The sequence below is a fragment of the Lissotriton helveticus genome, chromosome 1_2 (assembly GCF_964261635.1).
Source record: "Lissotriton helveticus chromosome 1_2, aLisHel1.1, whole genome shotgun sequence".
NCBI classification, from domain to species: domain Eukaryota; kingdom Metazoa; phylum Chordata; class Amphibia; order Caudata; family Salamandridae; genus Lissotriton; species Lissotriton helveticus.
The window spans coordinates 153,701,293-153,724,374 of record NC_136058.1 but is presented as its reverse complement, the minus strand read 5'-3'; the positions used below and the strand labels follow the sequence as shown (position 1 = coordinate 153,724,374).

Sequence of the window (23,082 nt, the reverse complement as noted above, 5' to 3'; positions counted from 1 at the left end):
GTGGTAACCCGCCAGACGGAGAAAGAAAGACGTCTCGTCCACCTAAGACACATTCTCTGTAGAATGGAGTGCCGGATGGCAGCTGAACCGGGACTTGCTGCAGCAGCATGACACCTTGAGCATGCCTATCATGGACCAGAGAACCACAAATCACGATCAGTGGCCATTTTAAATGTTTTCATTGTGCAGCATGTGCGTTCTTTAAAAATTCAAAAGGTTTCTCTTACAGTATTGGCGATTCACACACTATAATTTACTGCAGAAAATGTCCATGATCACCCAGGATGTCAGACCCAGCATTTTGCAACACAATCATACATGTGTTGACTGCTTTATGGTACAATGGTAGACCTTTATGGCAATGAGAAACACACACTCAAAGACATGGAGTTGTTAAGTTGGATACTGTGTACATTAAAAAACTTTAGAATAAATTTTGACTAAAGTCTATGCTGCAAAGAGAACAGATGGATTTACATACTTGATACTGTGCATAAGGGTCTCAATTAATTATTCAAATAGCACCTGAAGCAGTCCTCATTTTGGCTTACCTTTCATGAGGTTGTATTTGTTATGGGCACACTTGCCTTAACTTTAGGCTATTTCTAGCACTGTCCACCCATTGCTGTTGGGAACAGTTCTTAGAACTGTACCACTGGTTTAGGTGCCCAATTTTGAGAGCAACTTCTTACAATTTTCATATGTGACAGCATATTTATTATTAAAGAAATGCCCTGCAGACTATACTTAAGCATCGTTCTAATTTTTCAACAACTCCAGTATCTGGTAAGAATCCTTGCCGTATGGTCAACGGTGACTTATTGTCACTGCTCTCTTGGACACCCTAGTCCGTTGTGTTTCACTGCAACCAGTCTTATGGACTTGCATTGGCTGCAATAACATTCAGAGGGCCTCATTTATGAGGCTATGCGTCACTGTTACGCCGCTGGTGCGTCACTTTTTGTGACGCACCAGTGGCGTAAAAAATGTGCCTTGTTGCGCCTTATTTACAAAGTGACGCATCTAGGTAGATGCGTCACTTTGTAAACCTCTGCGCCAGGTATAATGTATGCAAGGGGGCGTATTGACGCAAGAAAGGGTCGTAGAAGTGACGCAATGAAATCTATGTGATTTCACTGCGCCACTTCTAGGACACAAATGAGTCAATTTCTTTTGCCTGCCTCACAGCAGGCGTAAGACTGACGCAGGTGACACACTCCAGCAATGCGCCACTTTTGCGCCATACAGATAAGTCAGAAACTCCTTGTGCAATGGTGCGTCATACAGTAAATATGACGCATCATTGGTGGTGCAAGGAGGGCGCAGTAAAAAGTGACGTATCGCTGTCTTAGTTTTCACGCAGCGATGCGTCACTTTTCATAAATGAGACCCAGAATGTTTTCAGATTATTCTCACTGCGCTGTTATCATTGCAATTTCACACTTGTGGTTCCATGATGTTTATGCTTTACTCCTTTTTATACCCCTGCTTTTCTTTATGCTCCTGTTTGTGTAGTTTCCTACATTCCTTTTGCTTAGCTTGTGCATGCTCCCCAAGCTGTGCACTAATGGGTACATGCACAGCTTGGGAAGCAATGTATCTGCATGGTTTTTCACAGTAAGAAGCACCCACCCTGTCTATAATCCTTGTCTTGATTGATTCAGCCCCCCTGCTCCTCTCCTTGTAGTAGGGACGTTTTTGATCTAAGTTGGCTCAAAATTGGCGTAAACAAAACTGAACAGGTTATAAGTATTCTGTATGTATTGAATTGGTTTTAAATAACTATGGGCGTTCTTTGCAATGTTTTTTGTCCTGATCATGGTCTGCATCATTTCATTTAACAAGTACTAAAAAATGTACTGCATATGGGTGCAACCTCTGTATAAATTACCTGAGTACATTTTAGTCTGTCATGCTGTTAACGAGGACTTGTGTTTTCAAATGTCAGACTTTTGATTCTTTTAGCAGTCATTTCTGATGTACTTCGCATACTGGTGTAATTTTTTGACCTCTTGAGCCATATTTTGAAGATAGCTGCACACATTTAATTTTAACCAGGAGTAGAGAGACATTTTACTGCACTCAGTCTGTTTCAGAATAAAGTTAAAACTTTGGGAATCACGCTGCCCTGTAAATTGTTCTCCAGGTGATCCCAGGTTGCCCTGTAGTTGAAAAGAGAACAGTTTTGCCACAGAATTGTTTCCCCACCTTTACCAATTTTTTTTAGAGATCCATTTTCTGGCAACTACCCTAAAATAGCAGAAGCCTCTTTTGTGGCCCTATTGATAGCAACGCGCGCAAGATGGAAGTCCAGTGAAACTCAAAAGTCCACAATTAATTTATAAGCAATGTTATTGTAATGAAGTAATTTATGAAGAGAATATCACTTGTAAGTAACATCCTTTTATACAGAGAAGAAGGTCACAATGTTTTCTAGTGTGCATAACTTTGAAATAACTAAGGGGCATATTACCTAGGGTGGCGATAGGCAATTATCGCCGGTTTAGGTTTATACATATGTTTTAAAAGATATATATATATATATTACATCAGTACGATAACTTTTACTGTTGCTGTGAGCAGCAGTAAGTTCCGAATGCTATCAGCTCGTCAGTAAGCAGTGGCATACTTTGTACAGTCTACTTCAAGGCTTTGTTTTACAAGACATGTTGAAGCTTGCTCCCATGGGTTCTGTGATGTTTTATCAACAAATATTTAAATACTTCAGAGTTCTTATCAGACACAAACCACACAGATCTGATTGTGTGCTTTTAACAGTATTGACATAGTGCACAATAGACCCAAGCCTTTGTGCTCAGTCCCTGCAGGTGTAATATGTTTGTTTTGTCAATGCATTTAATGTGGGATATTTCACCATTGCATAAATACACTGATATGTCTGTTGAGGTAAGAGAACTGGTTTTCTTTTGTAAAGTATTTATTGGACTTTTATTTATTGGACTTTTTTAAAAGAAATGTATTGAAAGCCTTAGTGCGCTTAAATAGATATCAATTGAACATACATACAGTCATACATCACTCTAACAAAAAGTACAAGAGACCACATTTTTTTTATAGTGTGACCCTTGAATATATACATGAACGAGAAACCTGTTTCCATATATTAGCAAAGAAAACATCATTTTTAGGAATAAGGTAAACCGGTGGACCATTGGCTGGGCGGTGAGAAGTGCCGACAAATCAGTAATAGAATTTAACAAGATGCCAGTACAATTAATAACACTGGGTGGGAACATTTATAGATACTTTATTTCAAAAACAAAGCTAAATAAATAACAATAATGCAAGCTAACAAAAATCTCACTTCCAATTAAAACAAAACTGAAATTACATTAAGTCACTATATATATGCATGTTGCCCTATGTAATGTCGAGTATACATATATATTCCACATTCTGCAATTTAAGACCTGGCATAACTTATGCACATCCTACTCAGACATGCTTGTGAAACTTCCTTACTCTTGGAACTTATGGTCATGCTTATTTAGAAAAGGGATATATTGATAGTTCAGCTTTTCAAGTTCAGTCTGGTAGCGTACACTTTTCATTAAGTTAATTTCATAGAGTATTCTGTAAGGTTATTCTGCAATTCTATAATTGAAGATTTGGGTCCACAGTATTTTTAGCTCATAAGATTAGAAGGAAGTGATCTCGTAGCAATATACTACAAATATCTCGTGATCAGTAGCATACCTTGTACCCTGGAGCTGAAACCGTTTTGCTAGGAATCAGTAATGATAATAAGAAACAGATTGGTTGCCTTTTTGCTTGTTGCACCGCTCGTTAGGCCCTGGATATTTTGAGCTTCTTGATGAAGATATTATGAAGATATTCTACATGCTCATTCTCTGTTTGGCAAAACCATTATAATAATCATTTTTTAACATCTGGATCACATCAATGATCAAGAAACTGTGGAAACAACTTCTATTCTCCAAGTAACTGGAAAAATTGTTGGAGGCTGCTATGAAGATAGGCAGTATAACAAAAGATAATTAAGTAAGCAAAAAACTAAAAGAAATTCAATAAACTCCTTGACATTTCACTAAAACAGAATACTCCATTTCAAGTTAAACAGCTGGAAAAGATGATAGTAACCAGTTAGCCGTAAACATTTCAAGCCTAATAGTGTAGCGCTTGAAGCCAATCACTGACTGAACCTGGTTCCTACTAAACAGAAGTCCAAGTACATGTACTTGATCAGGGCTACAAAAACAGTTTATTACTCTCCCAACACAGTTCACCCCATTGCATCCTGGTAAATGCAGTACGCTTACTTTCAAAGTAGCTGTAGTCTTTCACCAAAGTTGGTGCAGGTAGTGCTGTTATCTCTAGACACATGTTTCTGGGTTTAGCCCGTCATCAGTAGAGAGCAAAAAGTAGTAAGGAGCAGAGAAAAGTCATCATGGGTTGCTGAAATGGTGCCCAAGTCTTCACAGGTCACAGTACCTCTCCACAGGCACACAGGTGCATCCCAGGAGAGCTTGTCAGCTCGTTGGTTCAAAAGAGCCTTTTGAACACAGGGAGTGGGGAGGGAGCACACTGCCTCTCATCCCAGCACAGCTCACCCCATTGCATCCTGGTAAATGCAGTACGCTTACTTTCAAAGTTGCTGTAGTCTTTCACCGTAGTTGGTGCAGGTAGTACTGTTATCTCTAGACACATGTTTCTGGGTTTAGCCCGTCATCAGTAGAGAGCAATAAGCAGTATGTAGCAGAGAAAAGTCATCAGGGGTTGCTAAAATGGTGCCCAAGTCTTCACAGGTCACAGTACCTCGCCACAGGCACCCAGGTGCTTCCCAGGAGAGCTCGTCAGCCTGTTGGCTCAAGGGAGCCTATTTGAAATGGCTCCCTTGAGCTAACAAGCTGACGAGCTCTGGTTGATGCAACTGCACCCAGCAAGTGGTGCTGAGACGTGAGAAGAGTTTGGGCAGCATTTCCAGCACCATCCAAAAAAGTGTTGCTCTCTACTGAAGACGGACAATTATCCTGAAACATGTGTCTAGAGATACACAGCACCCGCTGCACCAACAAGGGTGAAAAACTAAAGCCTGACAGTGAAGAAAGTGTTATTATGCACTACATTTATTATGATGCATCGGGGCAAACTGAGTGCTGGAGTGTGATGCAGTGTGCACCCACTCCCCTCCTATTTGAAAAGGATCCCTTGAGCTAACAAGCTGACGAGCTCTGGTTAATGCACCTGTGCCCAGCACTAGTAGTACTGAGACCTGAGAAGACCTGAGAAGACTTTGGGCAGCATCTCCAGCACCACCCAAAAAAGTGTTGCTCTCTATTGAAGAATGACAATTATCCTGAAAAATGTGTCTAGAGATACACAGCACTGGCTGCACCAACAAGGGTGAAAAACTAAAGCCTGACACGGAGGAAAGTGTTATCATGCAGTACATTTATTATGATGCATCGGGGCAAACCGAGTGCTGGAGTGTGAGGCAGTGTGCGCCCACCCCCCTCCTATTCTCCCAGAAGATCCTGGTGTCTGATAACATTTCCTGGCATATTTAAGACCTTACATTCTCAGGCCAGTCCAGGTGGGATTTTTAATAGTATAAAACCCTCTCAGGATCGAGTTGACATGTTGTCTTGTTTTTTTCTATGAAAAAGTAAAATGATGAGGGAGGAAATTCTGGAAAATCAGTGTTCATCCTGTTATCCTTGATTGCGCAAACCTCTCAATATGTGCGAAAACATGGTTCAACAGCTTACAAATGCTGTCTGTGGTGGAAAGTAGAATACTTACTAAAAATACGTAAAGAATGCTTACTATAATAAGTAAAACATGTAGCTCTACCAATCATAACTGTCCAGCCAAAATTCTTAAAATTACTCTTCCTACAAAGCAGATAATCAACGCCTCTTTGAGCCCTGCACATGTACTAGAGGAATTTAAAGTGGCAATTATTTGCTCCCTGCTTAATCATCCTTCTCTTAATTCAGAAACCCCACTAAAGTTAACCTATTTAACTTATTCTCTATGAATCTAACTTTGTGGAGAAAACTGTTACAGCCCTTCTTTGAAACCATGCTGAATTCAATGGGCTGCTGGATAGGTACCAAGCTGGTAGGTCAAGGAGGAGTACAGAAATACTGGGTATATATGTAGTAAATGAGCTCTGTATCATAGTGGATCGGTGTGGTAAACCATCTGGATCTGTCCAACTCATTTGGCACTGTAGACCACCAATTCTTTCTTCATCGTCTATCAAGACAGTCTGTGGGAGTCTCTACAGTGGATCAATCATTTCTGACTACACTTGTTTTATTTAGATGACAGACTGGTCAATTACGGTTGGTCATTTCAGAATTTAAACTTTTGAATTTGGGAGTCTTTCACAATTACTCATTTCCTTTTTAGGTCTCGCTACGCAACGCACATGCGCTGCATAGGAGGAGACCTTTAGCCATCGGTCCCCTTTTTCACCCACAACCGTGCACGCGTTCCATTGCCTTCAATGGCAACGCGTGCACGTGTTGAGATTCACTTGCGGGAGCGAGCACCACCATATGCAATTGAATCGCGCAGGCCCCCGTCCTCCCCCCTGCTTCCGCGCTGGCTTGTTGATAGACTTGCTTGCTTTGAAGTTGCATATGTTTCTCCCATTTGTCGGACCCCAGTGCGTCTTCATCCGTCCATTTGTCTGCAGTATTTGACCTAAACAGAGTGTATGGGTGTCTTGTCTGTTACCAAACCTGCTGGAAATAAAACTGCACGCTTCTTTTCTGAGCCTGCGCTCACGTGTTAAAGGAGCCGCCATTTGAAAAGCACTGAGTGACTGGGTAGTAATTTCTTCAGGTGACCTGAAAGCAGTGAGGCTTATTCTACAGTGAGTTTAAAGGGGCGGGACGTTCTGTGGTCACCAGTGAAGAGTTGTAATGGGTTAATGTAAGGCCTCGTTGACAAGAACATGGCTGCCCATTCGGTTTTATCTGCAAAACCAGCCATTTTGTAGCCGCGGCATCTACGAAACGAGTGCGGGGGGCATCACGACACCAAGTTTAAGCGGGCAGCAAAATTTGAAAGTCACACCCTGCTTCAAAGTCTCAATGATTAGGTAGGCAGGTGCACGCCCTTAGCACCAAGAAACCCCTCACGGACAAGCGATTTATAAAACTCAGGTAATAAAAATTGTTTCCCTTTGTGAAGGCCTGTGGCAGGAATTTTCTGTGTCAACATTATGTAGCTTATTATCATTATGTAAGTCATATGGTCGCCTCCGTTTAGTTTGCAGGCCCTGGGTTTGGTGGGCAAGCGGCTCTTTGCTGATGTATTTTTTTGCAGGGATAATTTAGTTTGGTTCCTGTTTTGGGGAAGAGTTGGCAACAGACACTACAATGTGGAACTTGGCTTTACACGTATAACAAGGGATGAGTGAATGTACAACCCTGTCAGTGGGATGAGGGGGTTTCTCATGCAAATGCTTGCAGTTTTTTTGTGCAGTGTTGCGTGTGTGAATGTCTTTGCTTTGCCAGGCTGGGTGGAAAACCAAAACACAGAACAGAGGGAACATTTTCTTGGGACCTACAGCATATGTACATGTTAGGTAAGCCTACATGCAAAACATTTTTCGTCAGAGTTCTATGCTATTTTTAGGTGTTGTGGTAATGGCACATCGTGTGCTTTCAATGGCAAGTGCTCCAATACTGTTTTCTTTTTTGCTGTTTTTCTTTCTTTTTTTCCCTATCGTCTCCCGGTTTCTCTTGTTCTTCTCTGTCCAGGGTCCTGGTAGGCAGTGACTGACCCACCATATTGGGTCAAGCAGCACTATGTGAGATTTAGTTCTTGATTTTTTGAATGTGTGAAGATGAAGGGGATTATTGATTGTGTATTCTGAACAGGTGTTCTGTAAATATAAATGCCAGCATTTTTAAAGCGCACAGCTACCTCCAACGGAAGTGTCCCGGCGCTGTCCGTATACCGCTATGGAACCCTTCCTGGCTTTTCCCTGTGAAATGTCCACTCCTGGGCACCCCCAAGGTGAAGCCAGGCATCCAGCGCTCTTGGGGCCGTTGTGGAGATTAAGCAAGCTATTGCCCAAAGTTGCAGAGTGGGACCCATGATTAGAATAGGCACCGGAGCGAGAATTATCAGGTTCGAGGAAATTGAGCCCAAGACCCGCCGAGGCAGATATTGAACCCTGGTCCCGGGCCAGACCTCTGCATCAGATTCTGCCGCTCTAATCATTGAGCCACACTTCTCCACAAGGCCTATCTTTCTTTCTGTTCTTGTCTGTTTGAGCTCAGGTTGGCTTTAAACAGAGGAACACGAGATGAACTTGAGGATAAGATATGACCGATCAATAAAAGGTTGTGACTGCTAGTAAGCAATAGGATAGTTTTACTCTTTTTTTTTATGTCCTCATTTGCCTGTACCTCTTAACCAGAAATTATATAGCCAACCACCTATTCGTGCGACCAGGGATGGAGCGCACACACCACCACCATAACCTTGTACACCAGCCTGGCGGGAGACTAGATCTGGGTTTACTGAGGCATTGATGGCGAATGGCAACCTGCCAAACCCATCCCAGACTCCATCAAGGTAGAAACTACCGCCAGGCCCAGCTCATATCTAATGAAACCGCCACAGTGGGCCCTGGAGTTTGGAGGCGTAATCATAGGACCCGGGGGGACCAAAAAAAAAAAACCCCGGTGTTGGACACTCGGCCACTAACACCAAGAAATCAAGAGGTTCCAAAATGTGAGGTTATTACTGCTACCAGGTCTAGCCAGATCGACTTTTGATGTTTCAAATAGGGATGATAACCAACTGGCATGTGTTGGTGCCTTGGAGTCGACCCAAAATGTACATATCTGTCGCCACGCGAGTAAAATTGCATAAAACAGCAGCGACCTTGCTGAGCCGGTAACATTATGATCCATCCCAGAGATTACCAGTGTTAGTGTGCAGGGTAAGGTTACTTTGAGTATCGAGCCCAATGTAAGTAGGACTTCTCCCCCAAAAAGCCTTGATTGGGGGACAATCCATAAACATATGAACATCTGATGCGCCCTGGAGACTACACTTGTTGCAGCATTTACCAGATTGAAACTTTGCAAGCCTTTGTGGTGACCAATAGGCTCGATGGACCGTGAACAGGTGATTCCGCCTCAACCATGCAGGCTTGACAGTTTTATAAAGAAGAGCGAATGATCTTATCCACCATTCTTCCCCTCGAACATCCATATCCTCAGGCCACAGTTCATCCGGGAGGTCAAAGTCTCCATCCACCTCCTCCAAGGATAGTTTTACTCTTAATTTAGGTATAACAACGCATTTTCCTTACTTGTTTAAAGTTTGCTCTCGTTTGTTATACACACATATTGATCACACTATGGGGCCCATTATGATGTCGAGCGGATTGCCCCCGCCAGGCTGGCGGTAGCCACCGCCAGCTTGGCGGGGGCAGTCCGCCCGACATCTACACTCCTTTCCCCTCCCCGCCATATTAGTATGGCGGGGGGGAGCTCGGTGGACGGAAAGACCGTCCGCCGCTTTTCCGCCCCGGTCGCCTTGCGGCCGGGGCGGAAAAGGAATAATATGGTGGCATATTATGATGGGCGTCTGTAGGTGCCTTTCCGCGGCGGCGATGCCGCCACGGAAAGGCATGCGGTCTTCACTGGGGGCCCTGTGGGCCCCCAGAGTGTAGGAGAGGTGGGGGTGCACACGGGCGGGTACCTGTGGTACCCCCCTTCATTTGCATTAACAAAGCGGCAGGCACCGCGCGGTGCCTGCCGCTTTGTTTATGCAAATGCATCAATGCATTTTTAGCATTGTGGCGGGCGGTGCAGAGAGCACCGCCCGCCACAAAGCTAAAAATGCAGGATGTGCCCGCCACTGTGGCGGGCACATCCTAATACCCCCCATGGGACCCCCGCCCTTATGGCGGGCGGTCCCAAATTCCGACAGGATGAGCCCCTATGTATTCTGGCTCTTTTTTCCCATAATACAAAGTCATCGCTGTTTCTCCATCGCAGAGCTGTTTGAAGTTTACTTAAATAGTAATCTTTAATGTTGTTGGGCCAGTAGGGCTGGTGAGGGAGGGACAAGCAACAACAAATCGAAGGGTTTTCTCACCTCTTGTGATGTGCTAGGCTGTGTTCTGGGTGTCTGACACTGCTTGCTTCACTTATGTCCTTCAACATCTCTTTCCTTCCCTGTTGCATTCTTTACCTGTGTTACCGTGCTTTAGTGGGTGATTTCCTGTATCTGTTGACGTCACTCCTCATGTCCAGGAATGTAGAAAACTCTCATCAAATATCCAACCTTTTGTGATCCCTCTACCACATTCACTGGGAAATTTTGCTCTGAAGTTTTTCAAGACCTCAACTGTCCTTTTTTTTAATGGATGTGGGTGACTAGCCCGTAATATCCACTGTGCTCCCCACTAACACAGCCCCCCAGAAAACAAAAGTTTGGACGTTTTTTGTTTCCAATTTAGAGAGACCAAAACTGGAATTAGTCAAGTCCTAGTTAAGGTAATGTTTTCATTAAAACACATTCCTTTTATAATTTTCTGATGTATGTCAAGGGACATTTAAGGATGGTTTGAGTCAATTTATGGACGTAGGAAGGGGGTGTACTACCCAAATCATTTTTAGGGAGGTTTTTGATGGCATAGTGTAGGTTTCTAGGTAATTTCTTAAGGCATACATTCATATTCAATGTTTTAATAGCAGAATAGAGTCATGCAGATCAGAATTAAAGGTCTGTTCATTTCCATTATTTTCAGAGCGAATGGGGGTGGTCTGAAGATGTGTGTGTGTGGGGGGGGGGGGCGGGTGGAGGGGTGTCCACTCTTTCCCCTCTCCTCGAATTTTCCATCAACGGATGAAGGGAGATATCGAAAAACTCTCTGGCCGCTTTACACACTACTTAATTAATAAACTGCCCCAAAAACAATAATGCTGCATGAATTGTGTTTTCCTAAACTACAGAAAAAAAGCAGCTCGATCACCCGTAGAAGGAATGAGTGTAATGAAATGAAATGTGGCTGATCACAGAATGCATTAAATGCTTGTTTACAGTTAGCAGACTTTTAAAAAAATAAATCTGAGTTCACATCTTGTCTGAAAGTCAGCATATTAGGGGTTGTGTTGTAACAGAAAGAAATGACGGGGTATATTACCAAGCAATAGCGATAATTATCGCAATTGCTTGGTTAGCGGGAAAAAATATCGCCGAGCACCGAGGATTTTTACCGCTGAGATACCTTGATATTATCAAGGTTTATCTCAAAAGCGGTAAAAATCCTGCGAAATGCATGAATATCGCTGAAAAATCAGCGATATTCATGCATTATCGTGACAATGCTCTTAGCCATGTTATCCACCTTCCATTGGACAACATGGCTAAGAACTGCTTTTAGCAGGCGTTAGCTTTTGGAGATATTCGCGCTTAGCGCGAATATTTCCAAAAGTTGTTAATAGGAGTTAAAGATGTTAGCGACTGTTTTCAGTCGCTAACATCTTGGCACGCCCACTTTGCATGTCATTAGCGATAATTATCGCTGACATGCAAAGTGGGCCCCTAAATGCCCGCTATCGCCTACAAGCTGTCGCTAACTGGTGTTAGTGACAGCTTGGTAATAGGGCGATAAAATTATCACCGCATTAGCGGGAAAAAGTCCCGCTAATGCGGCGATAATACCCTTGGTAATATGCCCCGACGTTTTTTAACTTCAGTCATTCAAGTTCCACAGAAGCAAGACACAAAAGCAACAATGAATCCCTCCCACCACTCATTATCTGAACAATCCATGGGCCTGCTCTTAAAGTGTTTCCTGTAAAAATGTAGACCCTTTTCACAGTACACTTCTGTTGGAATGTATGCCATTCCAGGTCTGGTTCTAAGGACTGCCTTAACTCCATGGCGTGTGATGGGACCCACTGTTCTGCTGCTTGAAGCCCTCTTCTAACGCTGCAGCGCTCTGCTAAATCATGCAGTGCCAAGCTTCGGTAAGAATTCATGCCTTTCAAGAATAATTAACTCCATGCCCATACACTCACTCAACATCGTGGCCCCCTAAGACCTGTACCCAATGCCATGCCTCTGTAAGAAAACTCTAATACCAAGCAGTCATTTCTCTGCAATGTAGTATTAGTGTGGTATTTAAACTGTGGAAATAAACAGTTGAATATGTATTATTAATACACTTCTAGTGGGCCACATTTACTTTCACGTGTGTGAGTGTGTGTGTGCATGCGTGTACATCTCATGTATCATTAGGTCATTTAAAAACAACAACAAAACTTACCTACGCCCCAGTGATTGAAGAGACAGGTTCTAATGGGAACAACGCTTTCAATCTCTTTTCATTTTACAGAAATTCTTCTTGAACTTCTTGTTAAACAAGCATTTGCAATGCAATAGGTTTCACATTTACGCGCGTTTGAGCTTTTGATAATATAAATGGCAATATCTTTTATTTATGTTTTGGTCTTTAAAACATAGATAAAAGGCCTTATCATTTACAATGCCAATAGCTTAAACTCTTGCAAAAGCGAGACCTATTGCATTGCAAATGCTTGTTTATTTTGTATTTGTACCCACTGGCAAGTCTACTATGTGTATATATTTTCAATGTATACATGTACATTGATGATACTGAAAATCTCTTCAGTTTTAAAGAATGCTCTAAAGAATCCCTGTCGATTTATCCTCCTTGGAAGTTACCCAGTTATGGCTTGAGCAAACTTAAAAGTTGATCTATGACAAATCTTATTCAGAATCAGGCTGACCTCTTTGTGAACCTCAAACCAGCAGCGCTAATGAGAAACTTGAGACTCATGACTGGCATTGATTCTTCATTCTCACAATAATTGGCAGTAGTTATTAAGTCATGTTATTAATATCTGAGTATTCTCCATCAGGTTTTTAAACCCTCACTCACAAGAATTATGTGCCACTCTCGTGTAGCATCTCCAAAGGAAAAAGACCTAGAAAGTTACCTTGAAGATAAAAACGAAATAGACTGTCTTCTAAAACCACACTTTGTCTCTACTCCCCAATCCATCCTCGACACAATCTGTTGACCTTCAACTTTCTATTTAATAGACTGTGGCATGTCAGGATTACTAGCACACCCCTGCCCAGCCAATATAATAACCACTCTTTTGCCATCCTGCCAGAGCCAAACACTTGCTAGCGTCTGGCTAAACTCAAAACTATATACACCAAACCTGTTTTAAAAATCCAGGTTCCCCCTCAACACTGCCAATTATCACCCAATAACTCATGTCTTGACATGCCTACCTGCTCCAGTTGCTGAAGCTGACTCAAGGCACAACCTCTCCATTGGATTGGCTCCTTCTTGATTAACACATTTCGTGTTTTATCCCTCCTTTCAACTCAGTCCATTTTGCCTTGAATGCAGAAGTTCCTAAATAATCTACAGTTTCCCATTTCCTCTTAAATGTATATCTCAGACCTTTTTTTGAAACTGATCTCTTTCTTTAAACTAAGGGCCTGATTTAGTATTTGACGGATGGTATTCCATCCGTCAGATTGGCAGAGAATGGCAAATTTAGAAATGAGCCCTGACCCAGTGTGTATCTCTGGATATTTAAAGGAACCCTTAACACAGTGATTGATTTCAGTGTACAAAAGGTTTGGTAGAAAGCCCCTGTCAGTTTTGATGGCTGTTCCAAAACTTTAAAGTTTGCTTGAGAATCATAAAACACAAAATGCTTATGGCCCCCACACCTAGGGAGTCATTATTTGTTTTCTGTTCCTCACCTCCTTGTTTTTCCTGGCAGCGATTAATAGGAATAAAATACTTTACACCAACCACCCTAAATAGAGTAGGGGCCATCAGAGGACATTTTCCATCCAAGGATCCAGTGGGAGCTCTCATGTGGCGGCCAGAGTAACCAATTGGTGGGCAGGGAAGTCCATCACGTTTATAACACTCTGTGTGCCAATCTCTAATTTGAGCCTTTATTTTCCACAATTTTGCAGGCAAAACTCATATCATTCTAAAACTTCAAACCCAGTCCAATTAGATTCATGTGCCATTGGTTAATGTCTCCTGACTGTAGATCTTTGGATGGTAATGAATAATCTCAAACTAAATACATAAAAAATAGAGGCATAATCCTGTGTAAAAACCCCCACCCATTATCCATTTGGCTAAAAGCGCTTAGCCTTATTCCTATCCCATCTCTCCAAGGAAGGAATATTGCTGTGATCATGGATTCAAAACTGTCCTTTGTCCGCAACTGAACCAAGTTATGAAACTTTGCTTTGCATGATAAGGGGCCCTATAACAGAGAGTATCCAGGGGGTGCACCGGGCGTTTGCACCGGCTTTGCGCGCCTGGGGCACTTTGGTATTACAGAAGGGGCCGCAGATGCATGTGCAGCTGCTTCTGTAATACCGATAGCACTAGTGCACATAAAGCGCCAGCGCTATTTGCAGGGGGCGTTCCCTCATTTGCCTGGGAGTGTACCACATGCAAATGAGAAAGTTCCTTCGCCTCTGCATGGTATTACAGACACAGGCACAGAGGCCAAGAAGGTGTCGGGAGGCGGGATGACAGTGCGCCCCCTGAGAGCAGCCCTCTGCAGGGGTGAGAAGGACTGGACCTGCATCTGTTGAACCCAGGATCCCAGAGGGACTGCAAGGGCTAGTTGGCTGGCCTCCTGGCTGGAGTCTCAGGGATAGAAGGATCCAACAACCTTGCATCTGCACCTGGACTCTGCCATCTGTGAGTCTATCCTCCCAAGTGGTGCCACATCAGCCCTGGACCCTTGTAAGTGAGCCTAAGGTGTTTTGCCAGCCTCCGTGGGTCCTCCTTCATGCTGATATGGAGTGTCCTTCCAGATTTATGCGGGATATGACTTGCCTAAAGTTTTTGTTCAATACATCACCAAAGTACAGATGTTGGACCGTATTGTAAACTATCCACGTTGCTCTGCACAGAGAGCATGTACATTAGGGTACTGTGCAAAAGGCAGGAATAATTAACGTCAGTGCTCACTAAATTGATTTTAAACAAAATGTTAGATATATCAAGATTCATGGCTGGGAAAATAGTCACATTTATTGACCAGAGAAATTAAGACAGCCTCTGCCGAGGGCTATGCCGATCAACAAAGGCCCTGAACCCGAGTGCGGCTCAGACCTTTAATGAGGGCGAGAGCCTTAAATAATCGGAATAGCCTGAGGCAGAAGATCTACTAGAGTGTGGAATGTTCCATATTGAAAAGGGAGAAACAGAAAGACAAACATCAGAATCTTGGAACATGAGGCTTATTCCAGCCATGATTTGCCCTGGGCCACTTCATTGTCTTCAGAAGTACTCCTAACATTCCAATGTTCTAATGTCTGTTGAATACCAGTTGACTTATGCTATCACAAAGTGAACCTTTGAGAACAGCTACAAATAGTATTTCGTAGTGATCAATTTCAGTTATTTGACATTATTGGTGAGAGAGCAATAACAGGTGAAACGTGTGTCACTGTATGCACCAAGATCCTTTTCATGAGTATCTCTTAAATGTAAATACTTCAAAGTAAATGAAATTGAACTGAAGATTGCATCTGTAGCAATGCAACAATAAACAGTCGAAAGGCCTGGTGTTCATATGACCATGCCCCATAGGTAGTACCATCAAACGTAAACGTCCAAATGACATTGAACCAATTTAAGCATATGGATTCTGATACAAAGTTTTTTTTGCCCGTTACACGTCTCACTTGGACCTGGGAAAAAACAACTGTAATATATACCTGCATACACCTAATTCGCAAGGCTAAAAGCAGTATTCATGCATGCGAGCTACACATGTGAAGTGCACACACCACTGCAAACACTGCCACTGAACATTCCCAGGATGAGTGTGCAGGGAAACCTACTGCACATGAGGTGAACACCTACACTCTTAATTTAACACTTATAAACATTACACAAAGGATAACACCATAGTTTACTTTTAGGTCCGGGTAAGGGGTATACAACAATGAATATATATTTTTTAAATTCCGCCTTAACCTATATTGCTTTTTAATGGAAAAAACATACACCAGTGTACTATAGACCATAATATATATATATATATATATATATATATATATATATATATATATACACACACACTCACACGCACGCACACACACACACACACACACACACACACACACACACACGCACACACACACACACTCTCTCTCTCTCTTTTATTTGTCCATTATGTAAGAAATGTACATTTCATTTCACAATTTATAGTGTATGTGTACACGTCACAATTAGATCAATATTAGAAAAATGCCATTGTTGCAAACCTCAAAACCACATCTAAAACATTCATATCAGTCACACCTTCCATTCATTCATAACAGATCCCACGTCCTCCAAAGACCTCCTTATACCACCCAGTCAGGAGAATACATGAACATTTATTCCACAAGACTGGGTCATAATCCATGAACCACATTCCAAAAGGTTGACTCACGTTTCGGTGGCTTTGTTTGTTTTCATGCCACCTTCCTCAGGACCACTAATTTTTTGTATACTGGAATAGGGGGCTTGCGATATCCACGCTATCTCTTTATATATCATGCCACAAAGCTGTCATGCAGATAGTTCATTTATTTGTTTCCATAAAATCCCAATTTGTTACTTTATTCCGACTATGTCATTGTTCAAATAGACCTCAGTGGTTTGTAGTCACCACAAATAGAGCTTTAATTTATCCAACATTTCAATTCAGGGGAATATAGGTAGGGCTCGATCTTTTTGGTATTCTTTTCCTCAAAACGTTGAAGCCACCTATACATTTCTAGTGGCAGCGTATACAGCGAACTTAAACAACTCAAAAATATGAATTATGTTGCATTATGGGTAGATGAATACTCTTTTTTTTCGCTGTACTGGCGGGAGATTTATTATTTCCTACAGTTAATTAACATCGAACTAATGATTCCTGCTCGATGGCATGGGAAAGAGCACTGGGTCTTATTTTGTGCAAATTGTTAGCTCGGTGTAAGACATTGTTTCTATTAGAAGGCAAAAATTCAATCAAAAAATAAATGTCATTCAATCCGTTTTCTGACCATAAGTATGTTCACCTTATGTAGTCCAGAGAATAAGCACATGGGATAAGAAAACAAGTTTAATCAGCATTATGTGTGTATTCCTTTACTTACACAGGCAGTGTGTGTGACATGAAGAACTTATATACATGTGAGTGAAATGTGTGTGCATGTCTTACTTCATGAGTTTATTGTTTAATGGTATGTGAATATGTTACAAATGATTTTAGTATACATTGTGTTTATGAATGCAAAGTGCAATTGTAAAAACAAAAAGTGCATTATAAATTTTCTGTTTGATTTCATTCATTGAAAAAGTGTTAACTGCAATCTGTACACTGTGAGGGAAAATGATTGACAATCAGCATTTGCAAGGAAGGGCAGATGAGGAAAAACTAAGAAGTGCTATAGGATATAACGATACAGCAGATACATTTGACATAACGAAATTATATGATGGGGAAAGAATTCATACATTAATGCACATTGCTATCATTGTGTTAACTGTTGATCAGAAAGGTTAGATGAGACACATCATCTACAGATGCATTCGGACACAATTAGCAGACTGTGGAAATGATTACTGAAGAGCCTTTGTTTTAATATATCCTTCGGAGTATTTAGTGTTTGGAGGGTGAGTGGGGTTGCTTGAGTGCATGACATTGGCTAAACCTCAATTGATTCAGGATACATTTGAGCTGATGACCAACTTCATCTTTGCCTTCATCGTTATCATGATGTGGATCCAACACTCAGCTGCCCACAGCAGAATTCTCATGCCAAATACGACAAGTGTGCCCATCAATCAACGTCGATCAGACCTGGTATTGTTCACCAGCTTTGATCAATGGAGTAGCCAGAAAAAAAAAATACCTCTCAATTTTTACCGTATTCCGAATGTTATAGATCAAGTAACTGAGGCGAGATAGTCTGGCACTCCTTTGAGGGAGGGGGTTGCTGTCCCTGAGAGAATTCTGAAAACAGTGTGACCAAGGAGTTCATTTTTCAGCCGTACATCCCTCTTTTTCTCAATCCATCCATACGTCCCTCAACTAACTAGACATAAATCCTTCTCTGCAACCATACCTCCATCCTGCTCCTCACCAACCATACCTCCATCCATCCTTCTCTCAACCATACTTCCTTCAATCCTACTTTCCAAACATACCTCCATCCATCTCTCCAGCCATACCTCCATCCATCCATCTCTCCAGCCATACCTCCATCCATCCTTCTCTCCAACCATACCTTCACACATCCTTCTCTACAACCATACCTCCACACATCCTTCTCTACAACCATGCCTCCATCCATCCTTCTTTTCAACTATGCCTCCGTCCATCCTTCTCTCCAACCATACCTCCACACATCCTTCTCTACAACCATACCTCCACACATCCTTCTCTACAACCATGCCTCCATCCATCCTTCTTTTCAACTATGCCTCTGTCCATCCTTCTCTCCAACCATAGCTCCATCCATCCTTCTCTCCAACCATACCTCCATCCAACTCCTTCCCAACCATACCTCCACCCATCCTTCCCTCCAGCCATGCCTATATCCATCCTTCTTTCCAACCAAATCGCCATCCATTCTTCTCTCCAACCATTCCACCCGTCCATCCTTCTCTCCAACCATATCTCCATCCATCCTTCTATCCAACCATACCGCCATCCTGCTCCTCCCCAAGCATACCTCCATCCATCCTTCTCTCCAACCATTACTTAACCAACCCTTCTCTCGAAGCATCCCCCCATCCGCCCTTCTATTCAGCTATGCCTCCATCCGTCTTTCTGCCCAACCATACCTCCATCCGTCTTTCTCTCCAATCATACCTCCACCCATCCTTCTTTCCAACCATACCTCCATCCTGTTACTCATCTCGCCACCCATACCTCCATCATGTTACTCATCTCGAAATCCATCAGTACATCATTCCATCCTTGCGATTAGTTCTCTCTTGTTCCATTGTTCCCCTAGCTCCATCATATTACCATCTTGCAGTGCTATTCATGATGGCCTGTTTGAAGACATATGCATCCAACCAAAGTTAAAGGAGCTATAAACAGCAATTTAAGTGTTTTATGTTTTGCAGAAATACACATGGGTAACCACCCAACCCCCGCTCACGATGCGGGGGGGCTCATGACACCCCTTTACTTGACACTAACCTCTCCCATCCTGTCAACCAGTCACAGCATGGTTTCTAAACTGTACAAGATACAGAGGCGGTCGGATTGTCCATTGGACTGGAAAAGGCCAACTGGTGTACATGGAACGAAGACGCGACAGTCAGAAGCACAAAGCCAACAGGCAGCAATGTCCACAATGTAAGGAGCACAGTTAATGATCTCTACTGAGCCCATTCAGATCACTTCTTACAAATATATTGATCAGACCAGTCTGAGCAGTGCTGGATTCCATCCTGGCAGAGACTTCTAGGGATACAGTTGCAATATTGGAAAACGATGGACGTACAGCTCCACCACTGGGATCCGCATGGAGGGCAGTCGGACACTTGAGGAGAAGACAGAGAAGAATTGAGAACTGTATCAGCATAACTGAGACAAGTATACTTACTCTTTTCAGAAAGTGAGATTTCAATATGTATGCCGAGTTTATTACACTTATAATGCAGTTAGTAATATTAGGTACACAGTCACATAATTCGTCATTAATGTATAACTACCCTATGATGAAACAAAAGCAAAGGAAATAGCAAATACTTAGCTAAGCACATGTATCTCTTGTGATCCTCAACATGTATGTTCACCACTCAAATTAATTTCATATTTTCCTATAATAATTCCACGCCAATCCTGCTTGGGTTCGGGAGTAGCGCGCTAACCCCTGAAAAGTGCATTGACACCTCATCAGTGGTAAAAAGCGCTATATAAATACAAACCCTTCCCTCTTCTATCCTTTTCAGTTCAAATAACAGACTAACATGTCCACGGCTCAAATTAATTTCATATTTCCCTACACTAATTTACCACTAATCCTTTTTGCGTTCTGGAGTAGCGCGCTATTTGCCGTAAAAAGCACTTCGACGCCTTGTCAAGGGCAGTAAGCACTATATAAATTCAATAACTATTACAATTACAATGTAGTAAGTAAAATGTGTTATAGTATACATTTTGGTTCTCATATGTTATTGTGGTCTTGACCTATGAGGAAGCAGGTAATTCATAGCTGAGACAATTTAATTTCTTGAAACTAAGTGTACATATATGAAAACACTTTATTAAAGATGCGGATAAAGATGCATTTATAGATGCATTATAGATATAGAACCAAGAAAGTCTTAAAGGAAAACGAGCTCGCTTTTTGAAGAAGACACTCCAATCATAAAGTCCCACTTCCTTACTTGTTTTCCTCTCTTGTCCCCTTGTCGGTGGAACCGGTGGCTTTACTTTTGGGATCACTAGACTACTGTAATATTTAGTAGTCCCAGAAACGTATTGCGATAGGAAAGAGTCTAGGAAGGAAAATTACTTCTTCAAGAGAGGGCAAGTGGTTTGTAGTTCAACTTGCATTAAGTTAGAAGTCTATAACAGTCTGAAATCACCTTGTTATTAACTGAAGTACATTACGCGGGCTGTTGTAACTATGCCATTTCACACAAAGCGCGTTGGTAAAACAAAAAATGACTGCATGGTTAAAAAGTCGGCTATTCTAATAAACCTTATTGGGAGCCCAGTAAACATGAAAACATTGGCTCATTCAGGAGTACAGGAGACACTTCATTTTGTGGTCTCTGAGTCTTTGTAATAATTCCTGGTGCTGACCCAGCTTCGACCTATTTGCATACTTATCTCAGATGTTTGTGTCTATGGTAAACAGTGGATGATTAGGTTATGTCTTTATATCATTCCAGTTATGACCGACGTCTCACATAAGTTATAATGTTATTTTTTTAATTAAGGAAAATATTTTATAGAATGTACCCCAGAACTGCCTGTTTCCACATGTCGGAAACTCGGGTATGGGAAGATGACCTCCACTGTTCTGAAATTATATCAGCCTGTTTTCACCAGGCGTGCTTCTTGGGTGCCAAGGACAGAGCAGAATCCCTTGGAAAAGCTTGGCTCTTAACCTATGAAAATGAGGTGGGTCAGGTTCTCAAAGCAGTAGACCAGATCTCCATTAGCCACCCGGTACCCAAGCATCCTACCACCATAATCTTTGTCTCGGTTGGTGCATCTTTAAAGTATTGGAGCCCATTGGGTGGCACGTAGTTGACAATTACCAATCAAAATTCCCCTATTTTTCTTTTGAATATAAATATGAATGGAAAGCATTATGCTGAAGGTGAGACAAAGCCAGGGTAGAGGAATAAAGGAGGAATTAATAATAGTGGTGAGAATGTGGATCCTTTTGGTCCCAAACATTTAGTAGCTGTGAGCAATAGTCTGAGCTCTCATTTTCCGAAAACCTTAATCCGACCAAGCACCCTGCCCTAACAAGTGACAGGATCGTGGTAAATATGTGGCTGTTGATGGCAGTAAAGGCTGCTGATCGATCTAAAATGATAGGACATAATGTTGCAACCATCCACCTTTACCCACTGAATGTCGCATAGGGAAAATGTAGACAGATTTCAAAGGAAATATTATCCTAATGATGCTGTCACCTTTTGGCCAAGCGTCAATTCGTCAAATTAAACATAGTCTGTAATGCTGCCAGTGAGGGGTGACTGTATATTGTCACAAGGAGTCAAGAGATGCTGCTCTGTATTTTGATTGAAACGTGCCTACCTCAATGTGTATACTGCCACTCATCCTTTAGCTGAAATAGACTGCTGTTGTACAAGTATGGATCTCAGCGCAGTGCTTCAATCTTCATGAGGGAAAGAGTCTTTACTATACTGCTTGAACCACAAATGCATCTTTACAACGCATTCCTTTACCACGCAAGTCATTACAACGACTTGCCTTAGGGAAAGCGTTTTTGGATCGATGTTGGCCTTTATGTACAACACTTTCACTACTGTTGCGCAGAGTGGAGCTGGAATAGTTAATTATACTATTGCAAAATCCAGCGCTTTCCCTAAGGCAAGCGGTTGTAACGACTTGCGTGGTAAAGGAATGTTTTGTAAAGACGCATTGGTGGTTCGGACCACGTTGTAAAGGCATGCGTGGTAAAAGCATGAGTGGTTCGAAAATACAACCCCATCATGGTTATTATTAACCCTGGGCGGAGGAATCGGCTACGCCCACGGAGTAGGCGTAGTGTTGCCTTCTACGCATTTTGCGTAGACAGCGTAGCCGGCAACACTACGCCCACTCCGTGAGCGTAGCCGAGTCGGCCGCCACCCGCCTCCCTCCCGCCCTCCACTAGATACTTTATTTAAGCAATTACACTGATTAAAACAATTTTAAAGCACTTACCTTGTCCGGGGCTCGTCCGGGGCTCCCTCTTTGAATAGCGTCCTTTTCCTGGAAACAAATGCGCATGCGCGGGCGGCCGCGCATGCGCATTTCTCGGGAGAAATGCGCATGCGCGGCCGCCCGCGCATGCGCATTGGTATCCAGGAAAAGGACGCTATTCAAAGAGGGAGCCCCGGACGAGCCCCGGACAAGGTAAGTGCTTTAAAATTGTTTTAATCAGTGTAATTGCTTAAATAAAGTATGTAGGGGAGAGCGGGAGGGAGGTGCGTAGTGGGGCTACGCGGAGTGGGGGAGTGGGCGTAGCTTCTCGCCCTCTCCGCGTAGCTCCGCGGAGCCCCACTACGCCCCACTACGCCCCCCCTTAGTTATTATCCTCTGCAGCAACCTGAAATCTGAAACTGTTAGAAATAGTCAGTCACATATGGTGGAAACGAAGAGTGTGCAATCTATCGGGTGGTAAATGCTTTGGAAAATGGACCTAATTATTTGGCTGAGGCAACTCCTACATTTTACCCAGGAAATGTCAAATGAAAGCTTCTCTATGTGGAATAAGTGCACGATCAATTGACAAGTGTTGACTGTCACATGCTTTGTACTGTTACTTGGGTTGCAACTA

General features: G+C 42.5%; 1 protein-coding gene across 1 annotated transcript in view; it reads right to left on the bottom strand.

Annotated features, from left to right (window-relative positions):
* Positions 1 to 17,562: 17,562 nt before the first annotated feature.
* LDLRAD1 (low density lipoprotein receptor class A domain containing 1) overlaps positions 17,563 to 23,082 on the bottom strand; it is a 154,503-nt gene continuing 148,983 nt past the window's right edge. The window contains exon 5 of the mRNA XM_078670403.1: positions 17,563 to 19,593. Within this exon, the coding sequence (XP_078526529.1) occupies positions 19,448 to 19,593 (146 nt within the window). The 3' untranslated portion in view covers positions 17,563 to 19,447. The remainder of the gene's footprint in view (positions 19,594 to 23,082) is intronic.